The 26127-nt window shown below is 37.3% G+C and overlaps 1 protein-coding gene across 2 annotated transcripts in view; it reads left to right on the top strand.

Moving 5' to 3' along the window:
- The first annotated feature begins 210 nt into the window (after positions 1–210).
- Positions 211–26127, top strand: part of LOC131162940 (agamous-like MADS-box protein AGL11) — a 63281-nt gene continuing 37364 nt past the window's right edge. The window contains exons 1-2 of one of the 2 annotated variants that reach the window (XM_058119568.1): positions 211–397; positions 1477–1674. In XM_058119568.1, the coding sequence (XP_057975551.1) occupies positions 1493–1674 (182 nt within the window). In that variant the 5' untranslated portion in view covers positions 211–397; positions 1477–1492. The remainder of the gene's footprint in view (positions 398–1476; positions 1675–26127) is intronic. The other variant, XM_058119569.1, reaches the window with a different exon arrangement.

The raw sequence follows: 26127 nt of genomic DNA on the forward strand, positions 1-26127 counted from the left end.
AGTATGTAATGGGCACTTTTCTTTGCAGTTTTCGGTTGGAACTTTGGCCTGTAAAGCACCCCAGTTCTCCTACGTCCTTTTATTAGCATTTGGCAACAACCCATTAATTCCAACGTCGTTTGCCTGGCTGACCACGACAATTCTCTCTCTCTCTCTCTCTGCAGAAAATTAAAAGAAAGAAAGTGATGTGTATGAGTGGAGGGCAGGCAAGGGAGTGAGGGAGGGAGTGGCATATATATCATCAAGTGCCTCGTCTGTGTATATATGAGCTTTGGATTTGCACAACCCCCAAGCTTAATTTCCGAAAGCTGATCAGTTATAGCTACTCCATCGCCCGGATCTAATTGGAACTAAGCGAGCTATAGCTACCCCCCACGCGCCCCAGCAGCTCCTGCAGGTAGTCTGTCTGTACATGTAAACTCGTTTCCATTTTCTTCTGAAATTTATTAAAGAAGCTAGCTAGCTTTTCCTCATGGAGCTCAGCTACCCTCCCTCTTCAATCCCTCTTTAATTAATATTATTACGAAGAAGACCGATCTCTTTCTTCTTCTTCTTCTTCTTCTTCTTCTTCTTTCTTTGACCTAGCTGTCCTGCTACCATTCAAGTTAACCTGATCATGGTTCCTCTCCTTTTGAGTTCAACCAGGTATTTTTAGTTACTTGATCTAACACGTTTTACTAATATTTTAATATTCATATTTTAATTAATTAGGCATATATATATATATATATATATATATATATATGAATATGTGTGTGTATAATATATATCTACAAATGTTTTGGAAGAAAAAATCAGTCTAGCTCCTAGTCTTTCAGGGGGTAAAAAAGGGGGTTGAGTTTACTTCTTGATGTCCACAAAAGCTGCATACATATCTGCTCAATCTTCAGCTTCTTCTTGCTGAACTTTGGTTTGCTTAATTTGCGCAATGGTGAAACACGTGGTACATGCACCTTGCTATACACATATATGGAGCGGCAGGCAGTATTCTTTTTTTGTTTTGAACTCAGATCTCAGTGTTAAATCAACCCAGATCTACACTGCTTGCTGTAAAATCCATCCTTTCTTTACTTAGCTTCCTGAATATTGCATGTTCCTCAATACTTGATAAAAGATCTTCCTCACTTCTTGTCTTGTCACCATTCAAATCCTTCCTTCCTCTCTCAATCTATAGGATGTCCTTCTGCAGAAAACCCTTTTTTGTGTTAACTCTCTTCTCAATTCTTTCTTTCCCCGGCCCTTCCCTTAATGTACATAACATATTTTAGTGTTAACTCTCTTCCCAATTCTTTCTTTCCCCGGCCCTTCCTTCATGTACATACACACATGCATGTGTGTGTGTGTGTGTATATATATATATATATATCTTTGCCCATTTAATTTAATTTTAGGAAGTAGTCAAGAGGCAGACGAAGAATATATTATTAGTTAAATTGGTACCTAGTTTTTAAAATATTTTGTGTAAATTATTTTTAGAGATCGAAGGAGATCGATGGGAAGGGGAAAGATAGAGATAAAAAGAATAGAGAACACAACAAACAGGCAGGTAACATTCTGCAAGAGGAGGAATGGGCTGTTGAAGAAAGCTTATGAACTGTCAGTGTTGTGTGATGCTGAATTAGCCCTCATCGTCTTCTCCAGCCGTGGCCGTGTCTACGAGTTTGCTAACCCCAAGTAACTATTATCTCCGCAACCCCCTTTCCCATTTCCATTTCCATCTTTCTTTTTTCCTTCTTTCATTATTTAATTAATTTCCCCCTCCTCCCTATATATAATATATTGTTTTACTGCTACACTTATAATATATATATATATATATATATATAAAATTTAGTGCATGAATATTAATTAATTGTTCCTGTTTTTATTTTTTATTTTTATATATATATTTTTTAGTGATCTGGATTAAGGATCCTCTCCTTTTGAAATCCCCTTTATATACATAAAAATATTGATTGAGTGGATTTCATGTTATAGGTTTGCATAGTGGCATTAATTATAACACTTCATCTAATAAGTGTCATTCATAAATGTAATATACAATGAAAATACAAAAAAAGACACACACACACACACACACACATATATATATATATATATAAACGTGGAAATAGCTATTAGATGCAGACCATGGAACAAAATCAGTTCCTCTCCTTTCCCCTTTTGGTTTCTGCATCACGTAAATTAAACTTGCAGTGTCTTCAGTCTATTGAACCTATATATATTCAGACATCTAGCTAGCCAGTACCAACATTTTAAAGGGTAAGGTACTAAGATGATTGTTATACAGAAAAATAATTACCAATTAATTAGTAGGAGAATGTATAAGTTAAATTTAATCCCATGGCTCTATTCCTTGACATAATAAAAATTAAGGAAACACGACTGATGACGTATTTCATATATATATATTTGTGTGTGCATGCGTTTGTTATATTTGTAGGATCTTAACAATTTCGTTTCTTATTGCAAAGTTGGGTGCATCTGGGATAATTGATTAAGCATGTGTGCCATTCTAATTTTCACTCCAGTTTTCTATTCACAGTCAAGATTTTCTCCTGCGTGATTCATGCATTTGCATGTGTGGGTGTGAGAGCATGGATACAATTAAGCAAAATTAGTTCTTATATTTTGTAGGAACTAATTTTGTTTCTACGTTCATAGGATAGGCTTATTGTATTGTTCACATTGAAACAATGATATGTGCTGATGATAATTTAAAAATAAAGCAATTATGTAAACAAAAATGTTTATGTTGTATCATAACCTAATCAAATCTAGTCTATGCCCTGATTCAACTTATATGGGACCCTTAATTAATTTTCTATCGGAAGAACCTCTAATACATCCTGGAATATGGTCCACTGTGTATGGACCCAACCCGTTTCATATATAAATGTATAATAAGTCACACATATATATATATATATATATATATATATATATATATATGTGTGTGTGTGTGTGTGTGTGTGTGTGTGTGTGTGTGGGTTGGGTTGTGTGTGCGCGCGCATAAGTTAACATTATATGTATGCAAAAGCTTGATAGTTTCATTCTTTTGGTAGGAATTAATATTGTGTTTTGAAGTATGAATTTCGAACTTTAAATTTAAATTTAGATAAATTTGAATAAATTTTAATACAACTTTGTGTTAAATAGGGGGTAAATGTATTTGACGTTAGATGGAATTTTTGAATGCTTGTGATTCGTATGTCACTTGATTATACCATTATTTGACACGTTGAAAAATCACTCTTTCGCCCAATTTATCTGTAGATGTAGGCCACGTTCAAAGCCAAATAATTAAATATTGGACATGTTGCATTTAGTGTTGCGTGCTTGTTTTAGGATTAATTTAATTACAATGTTTTAGAATTAGTTTAATTATACTGTTAATTAGCAAACACAACTAGCAAGGGAAGATAATAGGAATTAACCATGTTCCTATTTTATTAATTTGGCTGTGGTAATATGTTGTAATTTTCTGGGACTTGATCGAGTTCAAGTTAATTATGGTAGTTTGATTAATTATGAGGCCAAAACCTGATAATATCATATAATTAGTTGAGTCCACTGGTTGATGGAGAAATTATTACTTTCTCTGGTTGATGTATTAATTGCAAGACAAAATTTATCAGTTTTAATTAATTACTTTATCTTAATTAATCAGTCATTATACAATTCATAGGGTGCATAATTATATATATTAATTGGGATATTATTTACCATTACTATCTAGATAAATTTGATTATAATCGGGTTGCATATATTATTAACATCTAATTTTCAAAATATTGTACATGATTTATATGTTGTTTAAAGATGGTTAACTTTAATCAAGCTAGCTGTTCCAAAAGAAAAAAAATATTTATTAATGGGATATATTCAACATCTTCTAATAGTAAGTTCAATTTCATTCCATTCCCATGTATGCCTTAAATGTGTAGCTAGAATTATAGCATTAATCAAAATTATGTACATAGTAGTATTAGGTTTTTTTTTTTTTTATATGTTTAGTTTGCAAGTTATTCTCGTGTCAACTTATGTCTACCGCATTGTTCAAAGTTAGCATCCCCCAGTCCATGCTTTCCTTTTGCATTCATATGTAGTATTCAAAAATTGTGCATTTGATCTTTGTTGCTAACATTTAGTAAATGTACTAAAAACTAAAAGCCATCTTTAAATTTGTTCCATTTTCAATCCTCACTACATAACAAGGACAAAATTGCAAGGTATTTGTGAAACTTTAAACTTGTGTTCAAACTTTGATAAGGTAAATAAAATGTTGATAATGTTGGGGACGGCGAGAGTGATGATGGTCAAAGCACAAAATTCCAACACAAACCTTTGATAAGAAGTAAATATGTACTGGGTATTTGTTTTCAAAGAAGAACAATTGTATTTGCAGCACACTAAAACTACATAGTTTCATGTAGAATATATACAGGATTTACAAGCACTAGTTCTACAAGTAAATGCTAAAAATAAGGCTAAGAATCCGATCAGTTATAACTTTTAAAAACAAAATCAAAATTCAAAATTCAATCTTTGATTTACTTGCTGTTAGACCCATGATTGTTGTTTGATTTGCTGCTTGTTGATCTTCACCGGGATTTGATGAATCGTCCTTTATACGCCCCTGCAAGATGGAGGTGTCATCAGCTACTCCAATCTTGTTTCTGAGAATTTCTATACGTGACCTTAACAAAGGTTTTGTTAAGAGATCAACAAGTTGATCTTGAGTATTTACATGATGAACATTTAGGGTACCCTTTTGCACAATATCACGAACAAAATGTAAGTCAATCTGAATATGCTTCATCTGTGAATGCTGGACAGGATTAAAACTCAATTGGGTTGCTTCTAAATTATCGCATAACAGTTTTGGAGAGGTTGGAATAGTGAAGCCGAGTTCAAAAAATAAAGAGAGGAGCCATAATGTTTTTGAGGCAGCGTTTGCAAGTGCTCGATATTCAACTTCAGTTGATGATCTTGCGATGGTCCTTTGTTTTTTTTGAACTCCAAGATATGGGGTTAGAACCAAGGAAGCTTATGTAAGCTGAAGTTGATTTTCGATCATCAAAGTTACTGCCTAATTAGCATCGGAGTAGGTGGTGAGATTTGGAGATAAGCTCTTATGGATGTGAGTCCCATGAAAAATAATATGCTTCAAGTATCGAAGCAGTCTTTTTGCAGCTGTCCAGTGAGTTGTTGTAGGTTTATACATAAATTGAGACAACTTATTCACAACAAATGCAATGTCCGAGTGTGTAAGTGATAAATATTGTGGCCACCAATGAAACTTCGAAATTCTGTGCTATCAACCGACGATGTTCCATTAATTAATGTAAGCGTGCAGTGCTTGTGGACAGCAGGGTGGTAACATCTTTTGCACCTTGCATATTGGTCTTTGTCAATAAATCTCTGATGTATTTGTGTTGGGATAGGAAGAGCCCTTTTGTTGTTGGAAAAACCTCTATACCCAAGAAGAAATGAACCTGGCCCAGATCTTTTAAAGAAAATTGATTGCTAAGTTGGGTAATAATTGATGAAACAAAGGTAGAATCATTTCCTGTGATAACCAAATCATCCACATTGTGATACCCCGTGGAAAGAAATGTTTAAAAAGGATTAGATGTTACTAACCATATCAACAAGGTGCACATTTCTTTTCGAGAGCCATCCCTTAAGAACTCCACAGTCAAGCGTGATTGGCTTGGAGTAATCTTGGGATGGGTGACCTTCTGGGAAGTTTTCTCAAGAAGTGTGTGAGTGAGGACAAAACATAATGAAAAGGACACGTGTTGGTCTATGAGGCCAGTCATTAGTCCGATAAGACCTGCCCCCCTATTGTCTAGTCTAGGTGGAGGAAGAGAGACGCAGTACTCCCTGACAGACCCAGGTTGAGGCGTTACAAAATGGTGTCCGAGCAATTACCCAGCTTGAAGTGTGATGAGATTCACATCGCCTAGGTTTGGAAATGTGGGTTCGCAACGAGGACGTTGTGTTATGTAAGTGGGAGAGAATGTGATACCCCGTGGAAAGAAAGGCTTAAAAAGGATTAGATGATACTACCCATATCAATAAGGTGCACCTTTTTTTTTGGAAGTCTTCCCATAAGAACTTCACCGTTAAGCGTGCTTGACTTGGAGTAATCTTAGGATGGGTGACCTTCTGGAAAATTTTCTTAGGAAGTGTGTGAGTGAAGACAAAACACACTAAAAATAACACGTGTTGGTCTGTAGAGCCAGTCATTAGTTCGATAAAGCCCGCCCCCTTGTTGTCTGGTTTAGGTGGAGGAGGAGAGATGCAGTGCTCCCTCACAGACCCAGGTTGAGGCGTTACACACATACACCAAAAAATAGCAAATAACATATTTGGATTTGTAAATGAACAAGGAAGAGACGGCCTTGGAATTTTGGAAACCAAAATCCAAGATTGCTCCTTTTAGAGCTGAATACCATGCTCGTGGGGCTTGTTTAAGACCATAAAATTGCTTTCTTTTTCCTGCAGACATGGTTAGGTTTTGTCTCATCTTTGAAGCCTGAAGGTTGGACCATGGATACATTCTTAATTAATTTCCCATGCAAGAATGCATTATTGACATCAAGTTGTCTCAAGGACCACCCTTGTGTCACTACAACTGTTAAAACAGTCCTGATTGTGGCTGGTTTACAACTGAACTAAAAGTTTCCTTGTAGTCCAGACCTGGTCGTTGATTGTAACCCTTTGCTGCAAGTCTTACCTTAAAGCGATCAATTGGCTTTTCGTTTCACCCGAAACACCCATTTGCAACCTATAGGAGTACACTTAGGTGGCAAGACTAGATCCCATGTGTCATGTCTCATTAGAGCTGTGAGCTCTTCATACATTGCTTGTCTCCAGTGAGGCTCACGGAGTGCATGACTCACACAACTGGGTTCAATAGTAGGGGAAATTGGGTGTTTTGTGACCGCATGAAATTGTTTGGGTTTATATATTTGATTCATTAACCGAGTAAACCTGGGATGAATTCTTTGTGGTTAGGAGACTCTCAGAATAGGGGATTTCCGTGAGATTTCCGTGTGAGATTAGGGCAAGGTAATGTCTTGGTGTATAGATGGATAAGAACCCTCAGTGTGATGCGTAAAATTGGGTCTAGGACATGACGGAGTTTCTAAAAAATTTAAGTAATTATGCGAAGGATGATCAGAGGGAGTGCCTAAAGATGATGCGGAAATGGTGACACGATTCGAGTTCACTAGTTGGGGTTGCGGTGGAGGCGGCACACTTATGGGTGGAGCTGCGATCTGAAACGGAAGCTGGACGGAGTGTTGTGCAGGAAGAGAAGTCGTGAATGGGTTTTGTGTCTTATCGAAGGTAACGTGGCGAGAGATGTATATTTCTCGTAGTTAAATCAAAACACTTGTAGGTATTCTGGGTCTGATAATAACCTATGAATAGACACGGGATTGCTTTTGGTTGAAGTTTATTTTTGTTGTAAGGTTTCGTAAGTGGGAAACAAAGACAACCAAATTTTCGTAATTTTAGATAATTTGGTATTTGTTTGAATAAGGCTTCAAATGGAGATTTATTTTGTAACAAGGAAGTGGGTTGCCGGTTAATGAAATAAGCGGCGGTGGAAAAAGCATGAAGCCAGTAGGACAAGGGGAGAGACGCATCATGTAAAAGAGTGAGACCCGTTTCCACTAAATGATGATGGTGACGCTCGGAAATGCCATTTTTTTGTTATATGTGAGGAGCAGTAGTATAGTGACTTATTCCATGAATAGAGAGATATTGTTTAAGTACAATATATTCGCCACCATTGTCAGAATAAAGACTTTTTATTTTTGTTGCAAATTTTGTTTCAACGAGATGCTTGAATTAAGGAAAAATACTACTCACATTGGATTTTGTCGCCATAGGATAAAACCAAATGTACTTAGTAAAATGATTAACCAGGATTAAATAAAAATGAGACCCATCAAGGCCAACTATGTTGGAAGGTCCCCAAACATCTGTGTAATGAGATCAAGTGGTGCGCGACTTTGGAGACTATTTGAACGAAATGGTTGTTTGTGTGCTTTATTAATTGAGCAAGAGATACAAAGAAGAGACACTTTCTCTTTGTTTATTGGAAGCAAAAAATAATTAACAAGATGCTGAATAATTTTTTGAGACAGATGTCCTAGATGCTTGTGCCAACCATCGAGCGACGTCCGCTTGTGCACATTTGCAACTATTTTGGAAGTAGAGACCAGTGAGTCCAAAAACACGTAAACACAATTTTCGCATTCGCCTTTGAGAAGGACCGCCCCCGTGATCTGATCCTTCGCAAGAAAAAATGTGGGATGAAACTCAATAAAAACTTTATTTTGAGTAGTGAAATGATGAATGAAGACCAGGTTTTTACGTATACTAGGAACACAAAGGGTATCATTTAAATGAAAAGTGCGGGTGGGTGAATTGAATACCAAAGAACCTATGTGTGAGACACGCAAACTGATCCATCACCGATGACAATTTCATCATATTCGGAGCGAACCGATAAATTTGCAAGATCGTCAATGATATTGTGAGAAGTAGCCGAGTCAATGAGCCACTTGATGTCTGAAGCTGGTGCGGTAGAAATACAATTTTTGGATGCCTCAGAGAGATTTATTCTAGGGCAATATTTAGCTATACGGCCCAATTGATCACAAAGTTGACACTTAGGTTGATACCGGTGCTAGCCATTGGGTTTATTAAACTTCTTGTTGTCCTGTGGGCCGCTATTAGAGCAATTGTGGGCTGAATAGCCATTAGTTTTGGGCTAACTAGATTTATTACTTTTGGTGAAGCCCCTGGAATTGTTGTTTTCGCCTGAAGAATTGGGAAAAGTCCTCCTCCTAGAGAAGTTAGTTGTGGCGACGAGTTGCTGCGTAGAGGATTCAAGTTGACGCAAATAACTCTCAAGACTCATGAGAAGATCATGGAGTTCTTCAAAAGGGATTGGGCGTTCTCTCGCACGAATAGGAGCAACAATCTCCCGAAAGTCTGGTCCCAGACCATGGAGAATGTAGAGAGTAAGATCATCCTCAAAAATAGGATGATCGATGAGTGCAATCTCATCAGCAAAGGCCTTAATGGTGTGCATATAGTCTTGAATCAAACGATTGTCTTTCTTGATTAATGTAAGTTCCTCCTTCAATTGCATTGCATGACTCTGTGATTTACTGGCATACATCATTTTTAATTTTTTCTATGCTTGTTGGATGTGGTAGCAGCAAAGATGTATGGAGTTATGGTGGATGAAGTGGAGGTGAGAATGGCACTGAGAATTAATTTGTCCCGCTTTACCCAATGAGTTTTTTGAAGGGCAAAATTAGAGGAATTTTTTATGGGAGGACACAGTTTATCACGGGTAACATAGTCAATTAAATTTAGCCAATAAGTAGAGCTTCAAATTGGGCGTGTCATTAAGGAAATGTGGAGGGAGTGAGTTTTTCATTGATCTAGGTTGTGATGTTTAAGGCAATCATAGGAGCATCTGTGGTGGGTAGCAGATTGTTTGTGGGTGCAGAAAACATTTCAAGAGTAGGGATCGAATTCTCGTTGGAGTTTGATAGCTCTGATACCATGATAAGAAGTAAATATGCACTGGGTATTTGTTTTCATAGAAGAACAATTGTATTGCAGCACACTAAAACTACATAATTTCGTGTAGAATATATACAAGATTTACAAGCACTAGTTCTACAAGTAAATGCTAAAAATAAGGCTAAGAATCCAATTAGTTATAACTTTTAAAAACAGAATCAAAATTCAAAATTCAATCTTTGATTTGCTTGCTATTAGACCCGTGATTGTTGCTTGATTTTCTGCTTGTTTGATCTTCACCGGGATTTGATGAATCGTCCTTTATAACCTTCCCCTAGTCTAATAATCACACTGTAAAATAATTAATTATCTAATAATTTGAAATAATAATTAGTAGTAAAAAAGATATAAACCAATCGCACAATCACAAAGGGAACACCAAATTTAGTGGAAAACTCTTTGGTATGAAGGAGAAAAATCACAGGACCAAAGTCCACTTCCAATCTTCCACTATGTTAAATATGTAGTTGGTTACAATAAGTCTTCTTCGGTCAAAAATAAAGGCATATATCAACTAAAACATCAAAAATAAGAAATTCTTGGCATACAAATCGACGTAAGTCATCACCAACAAAAGGTGGAATCAAACTTCAAGGAAAATGGAGAGATCTCACCAAAAATAGAGGTTGTTGTCCAAGCCACGAAAACCAATGTAAATGACCTCCAAATTACAATCAACCCAATCAGATTGAAGAAAGACAAGTTATGAACATGGTATCAAAATTTCATCTTGATCGGACAATAAATCACCATATAATTATATTGATCAATCTAACTGTAGACACCTCTAGCCCCAACTTTCATCCAGTTTTCTTCTCTACTTTTTTCACCCTTCTTGGCTGCCACAACAATGCATGAAAAGTACTAACTCCGGCCACCCATAACTCCCCTAATTAGTTGCCTATGATCAATCATCTTCTAAGAAAATCACATCAAATTATTTAATGAACCAATCCTTTCATGACACCTACGTTGGGCTATTCCAAAACATAAAAATCTTCTTCTTCCACTTAGAAATGGATTCCAATTAGGCATTGGCCAAGACATCCAAATGGACCACTCACACGTGTTGGCCATCCTCCACATAAGGAAACCCAACAAATCTCCCCCTCGTGACTATGTGGAAGAATTCACCATACCGTCAATTATACAACAAGTTTTATGTTTCTTCCTTTTAAAAAAAAAATGGCATCTCCATTTATTTATTAATATACCCTCACTTTTGGCGGAGGAATACCGTAGTTACATGAAAAGTAATGGGAGATAACATATAGAAAAAACTTAAAGGCCTCCCAAAAACAATACCAACATGCAACCAAAAGAGGACTACAAATCCAAACAAATCAAAACAAGGAAGTTTTATGTTTCTTCCTTGATATATAAGGATTTTTCCATCATGTCTTAATCATTGTCATCAATATGAATCTTTCTAATTTCTAACAAATCAAAATCCAATGCATCTTTAATCAAATGGTATTCCACATTAATGTGTTTAGATCGTGAATGAAAAGTGTGATTCTTACAAAAATGAATTGCACTTTGACTCACAATGCAACACATACCTCTCTTGCTTAAATTCAAGCTCCTATAGAAATATTTTCATCCACAACACTTCTTTGCAAGCTTCAGGAGTTGCAATGAACTCCAATTCAATAGCAAAAATGGCAACACAATTTTGTAACTTTGACTAACAAGCCATAGCTCCACTTGTGAAAGTAATCAAGTACACTGATATAGACTTTTTAGTATTAGCATCTCTAGCCATGTTTGCATCTATGTAACCAACTAGTAATGGTTTCCCATTCCCAAAGTAAACACATATGGAGAAGGTACCTCACATGTACTTAAGAATCTATTCACAACATTCCAATGCTTTTTACCAAGATTGGAGAGAAATCTACTAACACCTCCAACTGCATAAGCTATCTCTGGCATTGTACAAACCATTGCATAGATCAAACTTCCAACTGCAAAAGCATATGGAACTATTCTCATCTCTTCCTTCTCTTTTTTAGTGGAAGAACATTGCTTGGAACTTATTTTGATGTGATTAGCTAGAGAAGAGCTAACTGCCTTAGACCTATCCATGTTGAATCTTCCCAGCACTTTCTTAATGCACTTTTCCTATGATAACGACAACTTCTTGGCTTTCCTGTAACGAGTGATTTACATGCCTAGGATTTTCTTTGTTGCATAATGCAAATAAAATACGAAAATTACCATCCTTTGAAAGCATTTGTGTTTTACATAATTAAATACATTTGTCCCATATTTAAAAGTTTAAATTTATTTAAAATTAGATTATTTGTCATATAAGATAGTATTAACTTTCAACTAAGTTTGCACAAATTCAAATTCAAAACCTGCAATTTAAGTTATAAGGGATTAAGGATTTTGAAAAAAAAAAATGGAGGCTATATGATCCTTCATGGACATGTTACTCTAGTAATCATTAGCTCAATAAGCCTATTGGTTCACAACTCTTACATATTAGGTTATATTTGTCATTCCTAATTTTTTTCCTTATTTTTTCTATCTTCATTTTGTTGCCCAATTTAACTTTGTTTATTCTTTTTATGTATTAGTTTATTAAAAAGATAAAATAAAAAAAAGTTCAGTCCTAGTGTGGTCATGGGTATCATGCTTCCATCTTGTTAGAGTATCCCTATAGAAATCTTCAACTTCAAATTTTGGGTTAGCTAAGGATTGTTTTTCAAGAGATAAAATGAAATTTATTCATGATTCAGTGGTCAAGCAAGCAAGGAGCTTGATGAGCCAAAACTGATGCAACAAAGCTAAGTCATAGTACGTCTATCAACCAAAGAAAAACAAAGTTTTAGAGACAACAATACTCCAAAACCTCCTAACACATTAATTTTTACACTTCCTTGTCCACTTGTGGCTACTATGGACCTAGAAGATGAGGCCTAGTAGTGGAAACTTTGAGAATAGCTAAAAAATTTCAATTGCCCATGTTGAATCAATCTCAACCAAAGGTAGCCATGATTTTTTGGAATTTCCCCCCCCCCCCCCCAAAAAAAATCCACTCCTAAAAATTGATTGCAAAAGCAACTCCAATATATAGAATATGTTATTCTAAATTGTAGTTGCAATCACTTAAGTTGAGCTGAATAGATTTTAGAACCACCCCCCCCCCCCCCAAAATATCCACTCCTAAAAATTGATTGAAAAATCGACTCCAATATATAGAATATGTTATTCTGAATTGTAGTTGCAATCACTTAAGTCGAGTTGAATAGATTTTAGAAATTCTTGAGGTTCCTCTCCTTTCAAATTCCCAAAACACCACTATTGATATCAAGAAGCTTAGCTTTTTCAATGTACCTTTTCATATTGGTGGATTTCCAACTATGGAGCAACTCTTTGAATGACTTTGGTATGAACCAATGCAGCTTTATCTAGCAAAAGAGTGTAGACTAAATGGTCCATGTGTAGTCACAAAGAATAAAAAGACGATCCACTTCTTCCGTGTGTTGTTTGCATAAGCAGCAGTAAGAAGTCATATACCAGCCTCTCCTCTACAAGTTATCCCCTACAAGAATTATGTTTCAAGCAACAAGCCATGTGAAGAACGACAACAGTCTTCATAGAACTATTTTTTCATAGACATCGATCTATTTGGTAGAATTTGAATGGACAAAAAACTTATTTTTCCTTAGGTTTGACAAAAAGGCAAAGACCTCCACTGAGATTTTAAAAATGTTACAGACTTCCTCTAAAGTTTACCAAAAGGATACAAACTTAACTCTCCTCAAAAAATTAATCCTTCTTGTAAAATACAAGAGGAGGTTTGTGCTTTTTTGGCAAATCTCAAGGTAGATGCTTGGAATTCTTGAAATCTCAACTAGATCTATGAAATTTTTGCAATCTCAAGGGAGGTTATTATCTTTTTACTAAATCTCAAGAGACATCAATGTCTTTTGCCCAATTTAATTTTATAGAATCAAAATGTATAAAATAGAATTAGGCATGTCTATAGTAATTATCATATTATATAAAGTTACCTCATCATTATAACAAATAGAATAAGAGCACGAGCAAAATTTTTCTAGTTGCTAAAGGAGGGAGGTCAAACGAAATACTTTTGATCCCTCACCTTGATTGTATCGAATATGAACAATCTAAGTTTAACCAGCATATCCCATAACTAGTCCTTTTGATCTTAACCTCGCTAGTTACAATGAAACAAATGCCCTCATTCAATTCTAGGATATCTATTTTCTGTTACTTCATTTTTCCCTAGCAAAAGGCATGTCATTCTTGACTCTCCTAGTTAAAGATTTGTCAGCTATACCATCATACATAACAAATGGTCTTCCCTTAACTTGTGTTGATAGCTAGGTAACCTATTCAAAGGCCTACTTATCATGTTATTTATAAGTAGTATGTCATACTTCATGATATTTATATGAGTGTGTGTGTGTGTGTGTGTGTGTGTGTGTGTTGGTTTAATACCTTGCGTGCATACTGTGCTCATCAACATTAGTTAATTGTTCTGCATGCATGTGACTCCATCTTGATTTTGGATTATATAGCCATTGGGTTGATTAATCTACTTAAATTGGAGCTCCTTTCTATTCTAGGTACTTAGTACAATGTAACTTTTAGGACAATTAAAAGAGTTTGGATGATTTATAAATGATTAAATAAATTATAATAAACTTAAATAATATGAAGTAATGAAAAAAATAATAATAATAATAAATAAATAAATAAAATACCATTCAAAAACTAAATTTTCAAATCAAATGCAGATAATTCTCATTTGAGAAACCAAGTATTCACAAACAAAAGCCAACAAAAACTGATCCAGCTCATTTAATTAATAACCTCCAACTTAAAATCAAATATAGAGAAAATGGAGAAGGTAGCTAGATAGCATTTGGGGCTTTTGCATGTATTAAAATGTTATGATATCTTTATCTCTACTATTTTAAAGTTTGAGTTCTTCTTTCTTGAATTGATTCTTAAATTACCTATAACATCCATATAATATAATCATAATTTTTCTAAAACATCCCTATAATAATTCATAACTATCCGAAATGCCCTTATAATTAATCATATCTACTCTTTAAATCAAAGTTATATACCGTTCATTTTCTCTATAATTATTTTCTCAAAATAATACAAATTGTTTATAAAAAAAATGTTGCGGAGCACTCATGGAGTATAAATACGTAGTTAGAATAAAAGCGATTCAACTAATTGGTTTGTATTTTTCTAATTTTAAAATATCCCAAACTTGTATTCGGGAGCATGAATTTTAATTCTCATATTTGAGTATATATTTGGAAGAAATTAAGTACAATTTTGTGTTGCATTCTATTAATCTAAATCCATATAAATCCAAATGAAGGTCTAAATTTCAAGCTCCCAAATATGTGGTAATAATCTACCTTAACAAAATAATGAAAAATACAAAAACAAAAACAAAAACAAAAGGCAAAGAACATTGACCTTTCATGAGATTTGACAAAAAAAAAAAAAAAAAAACATAGACCTCAACTATGGTTTGGCAAAGAAACACGCACCTCTCCTCAACTCAAGAATTTCAAGCTCCCGTGACATTTGATTTTTTGGACACAAGCTTGCCTATTTGCAAATACCAAGGAAGGTTTGTGTTCACTACACAAAAAATGAATCGTCTTCAATATTGCATTGACCCACTAAAACAGAAGCAACATAAAATCATTCCATCAATGCACGGCATACAGCTTTCTACCAAAAAAATGAAAAGAGTACCCCCCCCCCCCCATCTTATACTTAGGATTGTTGTGCTCTTGCCTTGAAGAAAGCCTACCATGATCTAGTCCCAAATTGAGGAGACATTATTGAGGAAATTTATCTTTTTATGTTATTTGTGTGTTTATTTTTTAAATACTTTACATATAGTAAATGGGTTATGTCTCTAATAATAATAAATGAAAGATTCATTTACTGTGTAGCATCTAAAAAAACATACTGATATATAGAGAGAAAGTATTATAATTCTTATAAGAGAAGCTAATGTTGTTGCATGACATTTTTTCTTCATTGCTAGCTTTCAAACTGTCATGCTCAAATCTAAATTTTTGATCTTTGGTCAAGTGGGAGGTCCTTCAGACAAGAATACTTAAGGGATAGTTTACCTCTTATCTTAAATTTCTTTTTGTTCGAGAACAAAATTAAAATTGGAGATGTTCTATATGAAAGTTTCAAATTTTAATAATTGAAACTTAATTGATAAGTGAATAATTTTCTCTTCGGGTGAGAAAGTAGCGCATGGTATGGATAAAATGATTTTTCTTCTCCTCCTTTTCATTAATAACTTTTGGCTGCTTAAATAGACAAAGCCGCGTACAAGACAACCAAAATAAAAGGAATTCAAACACACATAAAACAGAGCATGCAAATACAAGTAAAAAAAAAAACAGAGCGTATGAAAGAAGAAACGATTGAATATTTTCTTTATTACTTTGTTCATATGTACATCCCAATATATAATACAATTACCTAATCTAAATAAGGAAACAATTTCCTTACTGAATAATATCAAATTCCCCATATTTACCCACTTCCCTAATTTGTATATTATTTACATTGTTACTCGGGATTGAGATTTTAACACTCCCCCTCAAGTTGGATCATAAATATTAATCATCTCCAAGTTGCTAATAAGATCATCAAAACTCTGTCGTCCCAACCCTTTAGTGAGAATATCTACAGTTTGTTCTTTGGTTGGTACATAAATCATACATATAATTCCTTCTTCAATTTTCTCTTTGATGAAGTGTCTGTCCACTTCCACATGTTTAGTCCTGTCATGTTGAACTGGATTAAGAGAGATGTCGATAGCTGCCTTATTGTCACTGTAGAGTTTGATAGGAAAGTTCACCAAGACCCGTAATTCTTCCAAGAGTTTTCCTAACCATAATCCTTCACATTTCCCTTGAGCGACTGCCCTGAATTCAGCTTCAGCACTACTACGAGCCACCACATTATGTTTTTTGCTTCTCCAAGTTACGAGATTTTCCCAGACGAATGTACAATAACCAGTGGTGGACCTTTTATCTTCCACTGATCCTACCCAATCTGCATCTATAAAGATCTCTACTTCCTTGCTTTCACATTTCTTAAAGAAGAGTCCTCTTCCTAGGGATCCCTTGAGATATCTAAGGATCTTGTATACAGCATCTAAGTGAACTTCTTTTGGTGAATGCATGTGTTGACTTACTACACTGACTGCAAATGCAATATCTGGTCTAGTATGTGATAGGTAGACCATCTTGCCAACCAATCTCTGATACCTCTCCTTTTCTACTGGTTTTCCACAATCTTCAACCCTCTTTACTGTTTCAATTGGGGTTTCGCTAGGATTGCATCCCAGCATGCCAGTTTCAACTAGGAGGTCAGTAACATACTTTTGTTGAGAGACACTAATTCCCTTTTTCGTTCTTGCCACTTTCATGCCCAAAAAATACCGCATCTGTTCCAAGTCTTTAACTTCAAACTCAGTAGCTAGAACCTTCTTCAATCTCTCCATTTCTACAGTATCATCGCCAGTAAGGATTATATCATCAACATACACTATTAGAATTGTTCTCTTACCTCTTTCAGATTGTTGGAAGAACAGTGTATGGTCTGATTGCCCTTGTCAATACCCTTGATTCTTTAGTACCTTTGCAAATCTGTCGAACCACGCTCTAGGAGATTGTTTGAGGCCATATAACGATTTCTTGAGTTTACACTCTCTATTTTCTTCACTTGTTCTACTAAATCCCGGTGGTATAGTCATGTATACTTCCTCTTCTAATTCTCCATTTAAGAAAGCATTTTTAATATCAAGTTGTTGCAGTGGCGAATCTAAATTAGCTGCCAAGGACAAGAGAACCGGAACTGTATTTAAATTTTCTACTGGTGCAAATGTTTCAGTATAGTCAATGTCGTAAGTCTATGTAAAGCCTTTTGCAACAAGTCTGGCTTTATATCTTTCAATCGTTCCATCAGATTTATATTTTACTGTGAAGACCCATTTACCACTGGCTTCTTCCCTTTCGGTAGATCTGTCAACTTCCAAGTTCAATTTTTTTCCAGGGCTCGCATTTCTTCCATGACTGCCTCTCTTCATTTCGGTATATCTAGAGCTTCCTGAATGTTTTTTTGACATTTTCATCCTGTCAAGGTTAGAGACAAACGCACAATATCCTGTAGACAAACTTTTATAAGACATGTATTTCGACCAAGGGTATTGAGTATATGACCTGGTTTGTTTTCTGATTGCAATAGGTAAATTGATATCATTAGGTGCAGGATTATCAGAGGAAGACTCAATTACCAAATCGGGATTAGGCATGGGCTCATGGTTATTTGGAGCCATCACCGGTTCCAATGCTCTTGGTGCCTCAGGTATGAGATTCTCCCTCTTCTTTGTTTTCGGCTTTCTTGAGTAAACCAGTATGTCTGCGTTGTTTTGCTCTCCTACATCTCCCCCTGAGGGTAAGTGTTCCATTGTGTTTGGCAAGTCAGGAAGTAATGCAATGGAAGGCTCAATAGATGGGTCAAGGAATGGAGTAGCAGTAGTAACCGGAGAGAATGACGTAGATTCAGTAGTAAAGAGATCAAAGAATCGATCTTCGCTCCATTTCTCCCCCTGAAGAGAGGGCTTTGGGAAATAAGGAGTGGTGTCAAAGAAAGTGACATCAAGACTAACAAACAGTCATTTTGAGGCCAGATCATAGCATTTGTAGCCTTTCTAGGTAGGTGAATAACCAAGGAAGACACATTTAATGGCACGAGGATCCAATTTATCGCAATGGTGTGCATGGACATGAACAAAAGCAGTACAACCAAAGATTTTCAATGGGAGACTGGAAGGGAGTCGATATGTAGGAAAGTGTTCCTGGAATTTCTGATGATGGGTGACAAATGAAAGTGCTCGACTTGGCATTCGATTAATGAGATGTGTGGCTGTGAAGATGGCATCGCCCCAAAAATAATGTTTCATGTTGGTAGTAAACATTAATGCTCGGGCTACTTCAAGTATATGTCTATTTTTTTCATTTAGCAACCCCATTTTGTTGAGGAGTATCCACACAAGAGCTTTGATGAACAATCCCATTATCTTGAAGATAAGTTCCCAGGATGGTATTAAAATATTCCATACCATTATCAGTACGTAAAATCTGAATATGAGTCTGGAACTGTGTATGAATCATGGTATGAAAATCGATGAAAATGGAGCGGACTTCAGTTTTGTCTTTCAGTAAGTATACCCAACAAAGACGAGTATGGTCATCGATAAAGGTAACAAACCATTTTGTATTGGTGCGATTTAGGGAACGTGAGGGACCCCATACATCACTTTGAAACATAGTAAATGGGCGAGATGGTTTGTATAGGGATGATGGAAAAGAAGTACGACGATGCTTAGCAAGCTCACATACTTCACATTGAAACTCAGAAGCCATTTTATTTGAATAAATAGAAGGAAACAAATGTTTTAAATATTGAAAATTGGGATAACCCATCTGTGAATGGCATAACAAAGTTGACTATTTCTAGAAGTAGATGCAGAATCACAAATTGCGGTATTACATAGTTCACTCAAACTTGCCTCCTCAAAGTAGTAGAGTCCCTCATACGCTTTAGCAGTGCCAATCGTTTTCCCCGATGATAAGTCCTGAAAAACACAATGAGAGGAAACAAATTTGGTAGAACAATTCGAGTCTTTTGTTAACTGACTGATGGATAATAGATTGCAAGATAACTTGGGGACATGTAGGACCGATTATAAAGTTAAAGAATCAGATATGCAAATACTTCCTTTTCCAGCAACTGGTGAGAGAGAGTAATCTGCAATTTTTACCCTCAAATTCCTGGCATATGGTGAGTAGGATGAAAAATATTGATAAGACCCAGTCATATGATTGGATGCACCCGAATCAATTATCCATGGAGATTTGTAACAGGATGTAGTATTTAAAGCTGACAGATAATTACCTCGGTGAGCCAGGGAACCAGAGGAAGACTGACCCGATGTTTGCATTAATGAAATCATCTTATATAGTTGATCCAACTATTCAGGACTGAATGCACTGCTGGAAGAGGTATTGTTGTTCTCTCCTTGTAATCTTTCAGTTGATCCGTCAATGCTGGCCTGGTACACATGATTTTTTTTGTATTGTCTCGGTTTCCAATCTGTCGGTTTTCCATGAATCTCCCAGTAGGTATTTTTTAAATGACCTGTTTTTTGGCAATGTTCACACCATAATTTACCTTTTTGTGGTCGTTGACTAGGTCCCCCTGGGCCTTTTGATACAAGAGTCGAGACATCCAGCCCAGCGTGTCCAGCGTACCCATCTAATTTTTGGGCTGATACGGGTACAGGGAGGTCTAGCCCAGCAGGTTCATTTTGAGGTCGCAGCATCACACGCCTCCTCTTCTCTTCCCTCCTGACCTCTGCGAAGACTTCTTGGGGAGAAGGGAGAGGTCCCCGGCTAAGGATCTGCCCCCTCATGTTGTTGAGCTCTCAATTCAAGCCGACAAGAAACTCAAAGACCCTCTCGTTTTCGAGCCTCCTTCGGTATCTCGTGCTGTCATTGGAGCACTCCCACTCCTCGTCGATGCTTAGATCAAGCTCCTGCCAGAGATGAGTCATCTCCATGAAATACTCGGTAACACCTCTCTCCCCTTGCCACATATGCCACAATTGGGTCTTGATGTTGAAGATTTGCGAGTAGCTTTCGACGTCGGAGTATGTCTCACGTACAGCTTCCTAGACTTCCTTCGCCGTTGGCAAGAACAAGTAGACTTTTCCGATTGATGGTTTTGATGAGCCAAGCTATGACCATGGAATTTTTGGACCTCCATCTTTGCAAGGCTATAGCATCGGAAGGGTCTGGTTTCCTCCACTCACCGGTAAGATATCCGAGCTTCCCTTTTCCCTCAATCACCAATTTCATAGACTGAGCCTATTCACGGAAATTTTTTCCGTTTAATTTTTCCATGAGAGTGGAAAGACTGTGTTGTCCAGCCCATTCGAACCCCCACCGGATGTGGCCTCTGAGTCACCGATGATGTTTGCAAGAGAGGTAGAGCCTCTGCTATTGACGGTGCTGTTAGCTATCGTTTAGCTAGATTTAACAAAACCTAGCTCTGATACCATGAAAGAAGAAACGATTGAATATTTTCTTTATTACTTTGTTCATATGTACATCCCAAGATATAATACAATTACCTAATCTAAATAAGGAAACAATTTCCTTACTGAATAATATCAAATCCCCCATATTTACCCATTTCCCTAATTTGTATATTATTTACAATGATACTCGGGATTGAGATTTTAACAGCGTAACTGACAGAAAACTGCCACGACCATTCGCATGTAAATCTGCCACGATCCAATCCACTCATGCATTGTTCTTCACGTGTTTAATTGCCCTATCCACTACCAACGTCGCATGCATGCCGCATGTGTGACGGAAAACTGCCATGACCACAAGTAAAAAAAAAAAAGAAAAAACATAGCACGTCTATCCTCCTCCCAAATATTTGGGATTTGGCTTGAAACCTTTAGCTGAATATCGTGGCTTAACATTACTTCCCCCACCAAGGGGACTCTTGTCCTTAAGGTCCACATCTGGAAATTGTTTAAGCAATGACTGGTGCATCTCCCTCGTGGCCTCTTCAGCAGGTAAATGTTTCCATTAATTGAACCAAGTATTCTTTCTTCAAATTTATTGCCCCGTTTGACCCATCGAGTATCCAGAATGTGTTGAGACTCAAGTACGATCACCCCTTCATCAGTTACGGGTGGCAACTCAGTAGAAGGCATTGTACGCTCGCCAATAAACTTCTTTAAGAGGGAAATGTGAAAAATTGGATGAATGCAGGCTTCCACTGGCAGCATAAGTTTGTAAGCAACTACTCCAATTTTTTGTATCATGGGATACGACCCATAAAATTGACTTACAAGCTTTTGGTGGGCACGTTTAAAAATTGATTGTTGCCGATAGGGATGCAACTTAAGAAACACCATGTCACCTACTTCGAATGTTACATCCCTCCTCTTTTGATCAACCATTTGTTTCATGTAATTGATGGAGGTTTCCAAATTGGCTTTAAGCTATCGTAGTATCTCATCTCTAGTCATCAGATGCTCATCCACTTCATTGAAGGAATAAAAATTGTTACGATAAAACGAGACTAAGGGAGGCGGACGCCCCGTATAATGCCTAAAATGGAGTCATTACAGTTGAGGCATGGTACTTTGTATTATACCATAACCCAACCCAAGGAAGATAGGCACTCGACTTATGTGTCCATTGATGCACAAAGCACCGAAGATACTGCTCCACATAGCGGTTGACTACTTCCATTTGGTAGTCAGCTTGCGGATGATAGGCAGAGCTAAGTTGTAACTTGGTTCCCGAAATTTGAAAGAATTCTTGCCAAATCCTGCTAATAAAGACCAAATCACGATCACTAATAATGGATTTTGGAAGACCATGCAACTTGATAATTCCCTCCACAAATTTTTCAACCACACCTTTAGTAGTAAATGGATGAGTTAAGGTTAAGAAATGTGCATATTTACTTAACCTGTCAACTACTACCAATATTGTTTCCTTGCCGTTGGACATAGGTAGTCCTTCAATGAAGTCGAGAGTGATATCATCCCATACTTGGAAAGGAATGGGCAATGGTTGGAGAAGCCCCGCAGGTGAGAGTGTCTCTAATTTCATCTTTTGGCAAACTACACATCGCTTGACATATTCTTGGACTTATCGATACATTTTAGGCCAGTAAAACTGTTGAGCCAGCTGCTTGAATGTACACAACACTCCTGAATTCTTCCCCCCCCCCCCCCCCCCCCCCCCCCGGATTTTGGTGTCGTGAGCCTCATGTAGCAACCTTGTTCACCACTCCCCTTGGAAAGGAATGAGTACCCTGCCTTTGAAGTAGAATGACCTTTGTCGTTGTGTATATGGCCCATCGGTTTGAGTCTTGACCAATTGGGCGATTGACTGAATGTAAGGATCTCCTTCATATGCCTTCCAAACTTCATCCCGCATGGTCACAGAGGGTATATGGAGGTGATTAAGGACTAGATTGTTGGGTTTGCGTGAGAGGGCATCTGCAGCTGAATTTTCACAGCCTGGGTGATAAGTGATCTCATATTCGTAGCCTAGTAATTTGGCTACCCATTTTTGTTGCTCTAATGTCGCCAAACATTGTTCCAAAAAATATTTTAAGCTGCATTAGTCAGTTTAAATACAGAACTTCATCCCCAATAAATATGGTCGCCATACACGTATAGCTTCCACAATTGCAAGCATCTCTTTGGCGTAGGTTGAACATGATTTTTTTTGTAATTCCGGCCAGTGCACGGCTCATAGAGGTGATGGGCTTGCCTTGTTGAGTTAAAACAACGTCTATTCCCTCCCATGCAGTGTCAGTTTCTATGGTGAAGGGCTCATTGAAATTGGGCATCGCCAAAATAGGTGTGGTGGTCATTGCTTGTTTAGGAGTCATGAAGGCTACTTCGGCATGCTCGTTCCATCCGAACTGCCCTTTCTTGAGGGGATTGGTAAGGGATCAAGCGATGATGCCATAATTCCGAACAAATTTCATGTAATATCCTGTCAAGCCTAAAAAACCATGTAATTCAAAAATATTAGTTGGTTGAGGCCACACAACCATGGTTGCAATTTTGTGATTATCGACCTTCACTCCTTGAGGCGTAACAATGTGCCCCAAATATTCTAACTCCTATTGGTTGAATGCACACTTGTTGGCCTTGGCAAAAAAATTGATGCTACCACAAAATTTCCAAGGTTTGTTTAACGCCATATGCCTATCCCAAGTATAACTATATACGAGAATATCATCGAAGAAAACCAAAATAAACTTTCAAAGATACGATCGAAATATAGAATTCATGATGGCTTGAAATGTAGAGGGTGCATTACATAGGCCAAACGACATCACTAAATATTTGTAATGACCGTTGTGAGTACGAAAAGCAGTTTTGAGTATGTCAGAAGGATTTACTTTTACTTGGTGATATTCGGCCCTTAGATCGAGCTTGGTAAAGTACAATGCACCATGTAGTTCATCCAACATGTCATCTACTTTCGGAATGGGATTTCGGTCCTTGATGGTGGTGGTATTGAGTGCGTGGTAGTCTATACAAAATCGCCAACTTCCATCCTTTTTCTTCACCAATAATACTGGCAATGAAAATGGACTGGTGCTCGGACAAATGAGGTTGGAATTCAGCATCTCTTGAACTTGTTTTTCAATTTCTCCTTTTTGGAAATGGGCATATCGATATGGGCGTACATTAATTGGCTTGGTCCCCTCCTTAAGCGTAATGCAATGCTCTACCTTGGGCACAAGTGGCAGACTCGAGGGCTCCTGGAACATGTCTGTATAGTCTTTTAGCAACGTCTGCATGTCTTGCTTCTTATCATAAGGTGGGGCATCATGTGATGTTGGTCCCATGGTTGGTTGAAAGCACATCACAAATAACGCATGGCCTTAGTGGAACTCCTTCGATATTTCTTTTGTTGATGCCACCTGAATTTCTTGCACGTCCACACCTTGCAGCCTTTAGTCTTGATTTTCTCAAATAAAGTTTATGGCCAAGTGTTTCCAGTTACAAACCACAGAGCCAAGAATTTCGAGCCATTGCACACCAAGTACAAGGTCAAGACCTATTAAGGGCAAAGAAAAAAGGGTGAGGTAAAACTCGGTGCCCTGTAACTCCACTCATACCTTATCACATCACCCCTAACACTTTAGTATTTCTCCATTGTCCACCCGGACGAAAAATGCCTTTGTGGGTACGACTGGCAACCTAAGCATGCTTGCCAAACGATCGCTGATGAAATTATGCGTCGACCCATTGTCAACCAAAACCACTACTTCATGAGGGCCCATTCTTTCTGTTATGCGCATGGTTCTTGGACCCGTCCACACTGTTACTACATGCAACATGATTTCTGTTTCCATTTCATGTTCTCGTACCTCTCCTATTTCTCCACCTTGGTCTCCCTTCAACATTTGCTTATCAGTAATGTATTTACATACCACATTACCCGCATGCCTCTCCAAGAGTAATAACTGTGGTTTTTGACATCTATGCCCAGCTATGAAGTGTTCATTATAGTTGACATAGAGACCTTGAGCCCTTCTCCTTTGCATTTCCTCCCATGTTAAGCGCCTGATAGGCACAGTCAGGGTAGCAGGAACTACACGCGTGGTTTGTGGAGGAGCTAAAGGAGCTCTTGTAGTTGGTGGTCGCATGAACTGTTGCTGTCATGAAAGATGCTCATCTCGCATTCAAGCTAAATTAATGGCGTCCTTGAGGGATTGCAGTTTAAATATTTGAATCCCATCAGAAATCTCAGCCTTCAAGCCGCCCATGAACATCCCCACCAACGCCTTCTGTGTCTATCCATGCACATTGTTGCCAAGCTTCTCAAACTCGCATTGATAGTATCTCAATGTTCCCAGTTGCCTAATCCTTGAGAGAGATTCATCAAAGTCTTCACATCCTGACGGACCGAAGTGAGCCCATAATTCCTCTTCGAATTTTCCCCATGAGATTAAATGTCCTTCTTCTTGTAACGTCCTGCGAAGCCACTGCCACCACTGGTTGGCCTCCCCTTCAAGGTGGTACGCAGCCATGGGAACTTTTTGGTTTTCAATAGTTCAAGAATTGTTCCACTCGATTGAACCACTCTATTGGATCGTCTCCAGAGAAGCGTGGAAATTCTAACTTGGCTGATTTTTACGAGACGATTTGCTGACCCCATCTTGGTTGTCTCGGTGGTGATTGCCATGGTTTGAGGTCTCCAGATTAGAGAGCAACATATTCAAAAGTTGACTAAGAGTTTCCTCCAAATGGTGGAATTTTTTGTTCATACCAAACTCCATTTGCTCTAGTCCTTCTTGAACTGCACTGAGCCCATACTCCAAGTGCTCAATACGCTTCTTGTTCATACCAAACTCCATTTGCTATAGTCCTTCTTGAACTGCACCGAGCACATACTCCTAGTGCTCAATATACTTCTTGTTAGTTCCCATAAGTGACCCCGTTCTGATACCAATGATAAGTCCCAACACAGAAACTCAATTGATAAGTGAATTATTTTCTCTTTAAGTGCGAATGTACGGCATGGTATGGATAAAATGATTTTTCTTCTTCTCCTTTACATTGATAACTTTTGGCTACTTAAATAAACAAAGCCACGTACAGGAAAACTAAAATAAAAGGAACTCAAACACACGTAAAACAGAGCATGCAAATACACGTTAAATAGAGAGTAACTGACGAAAAACTATCATAACCATTCGCACGTAAATCTGCCATGATCCCCTCCACTCCTACGTTTTTTTTTCACGGGTTTAATGGCCCTGTCCACTACCGACGTTGCATGCATGCCTTATGTGTGATGAAAAACTACCACGACCACACGTAAAAAAAAAAAAACT

This window comes from Malania oleifera, chromosome 8 (genome assembly GCF_029873635.1).
Source record: "Malania oleifera isolate guangnan ecotype guangnan chromosome 8, ASM2987363v1, whole genome shotgun sequence".
NCBI lineage: Eukaryota > Viridiplantae > Streptophyta > Magnoliopsida > Santalales > Ximeniaceae > Malania > Malania oleifera.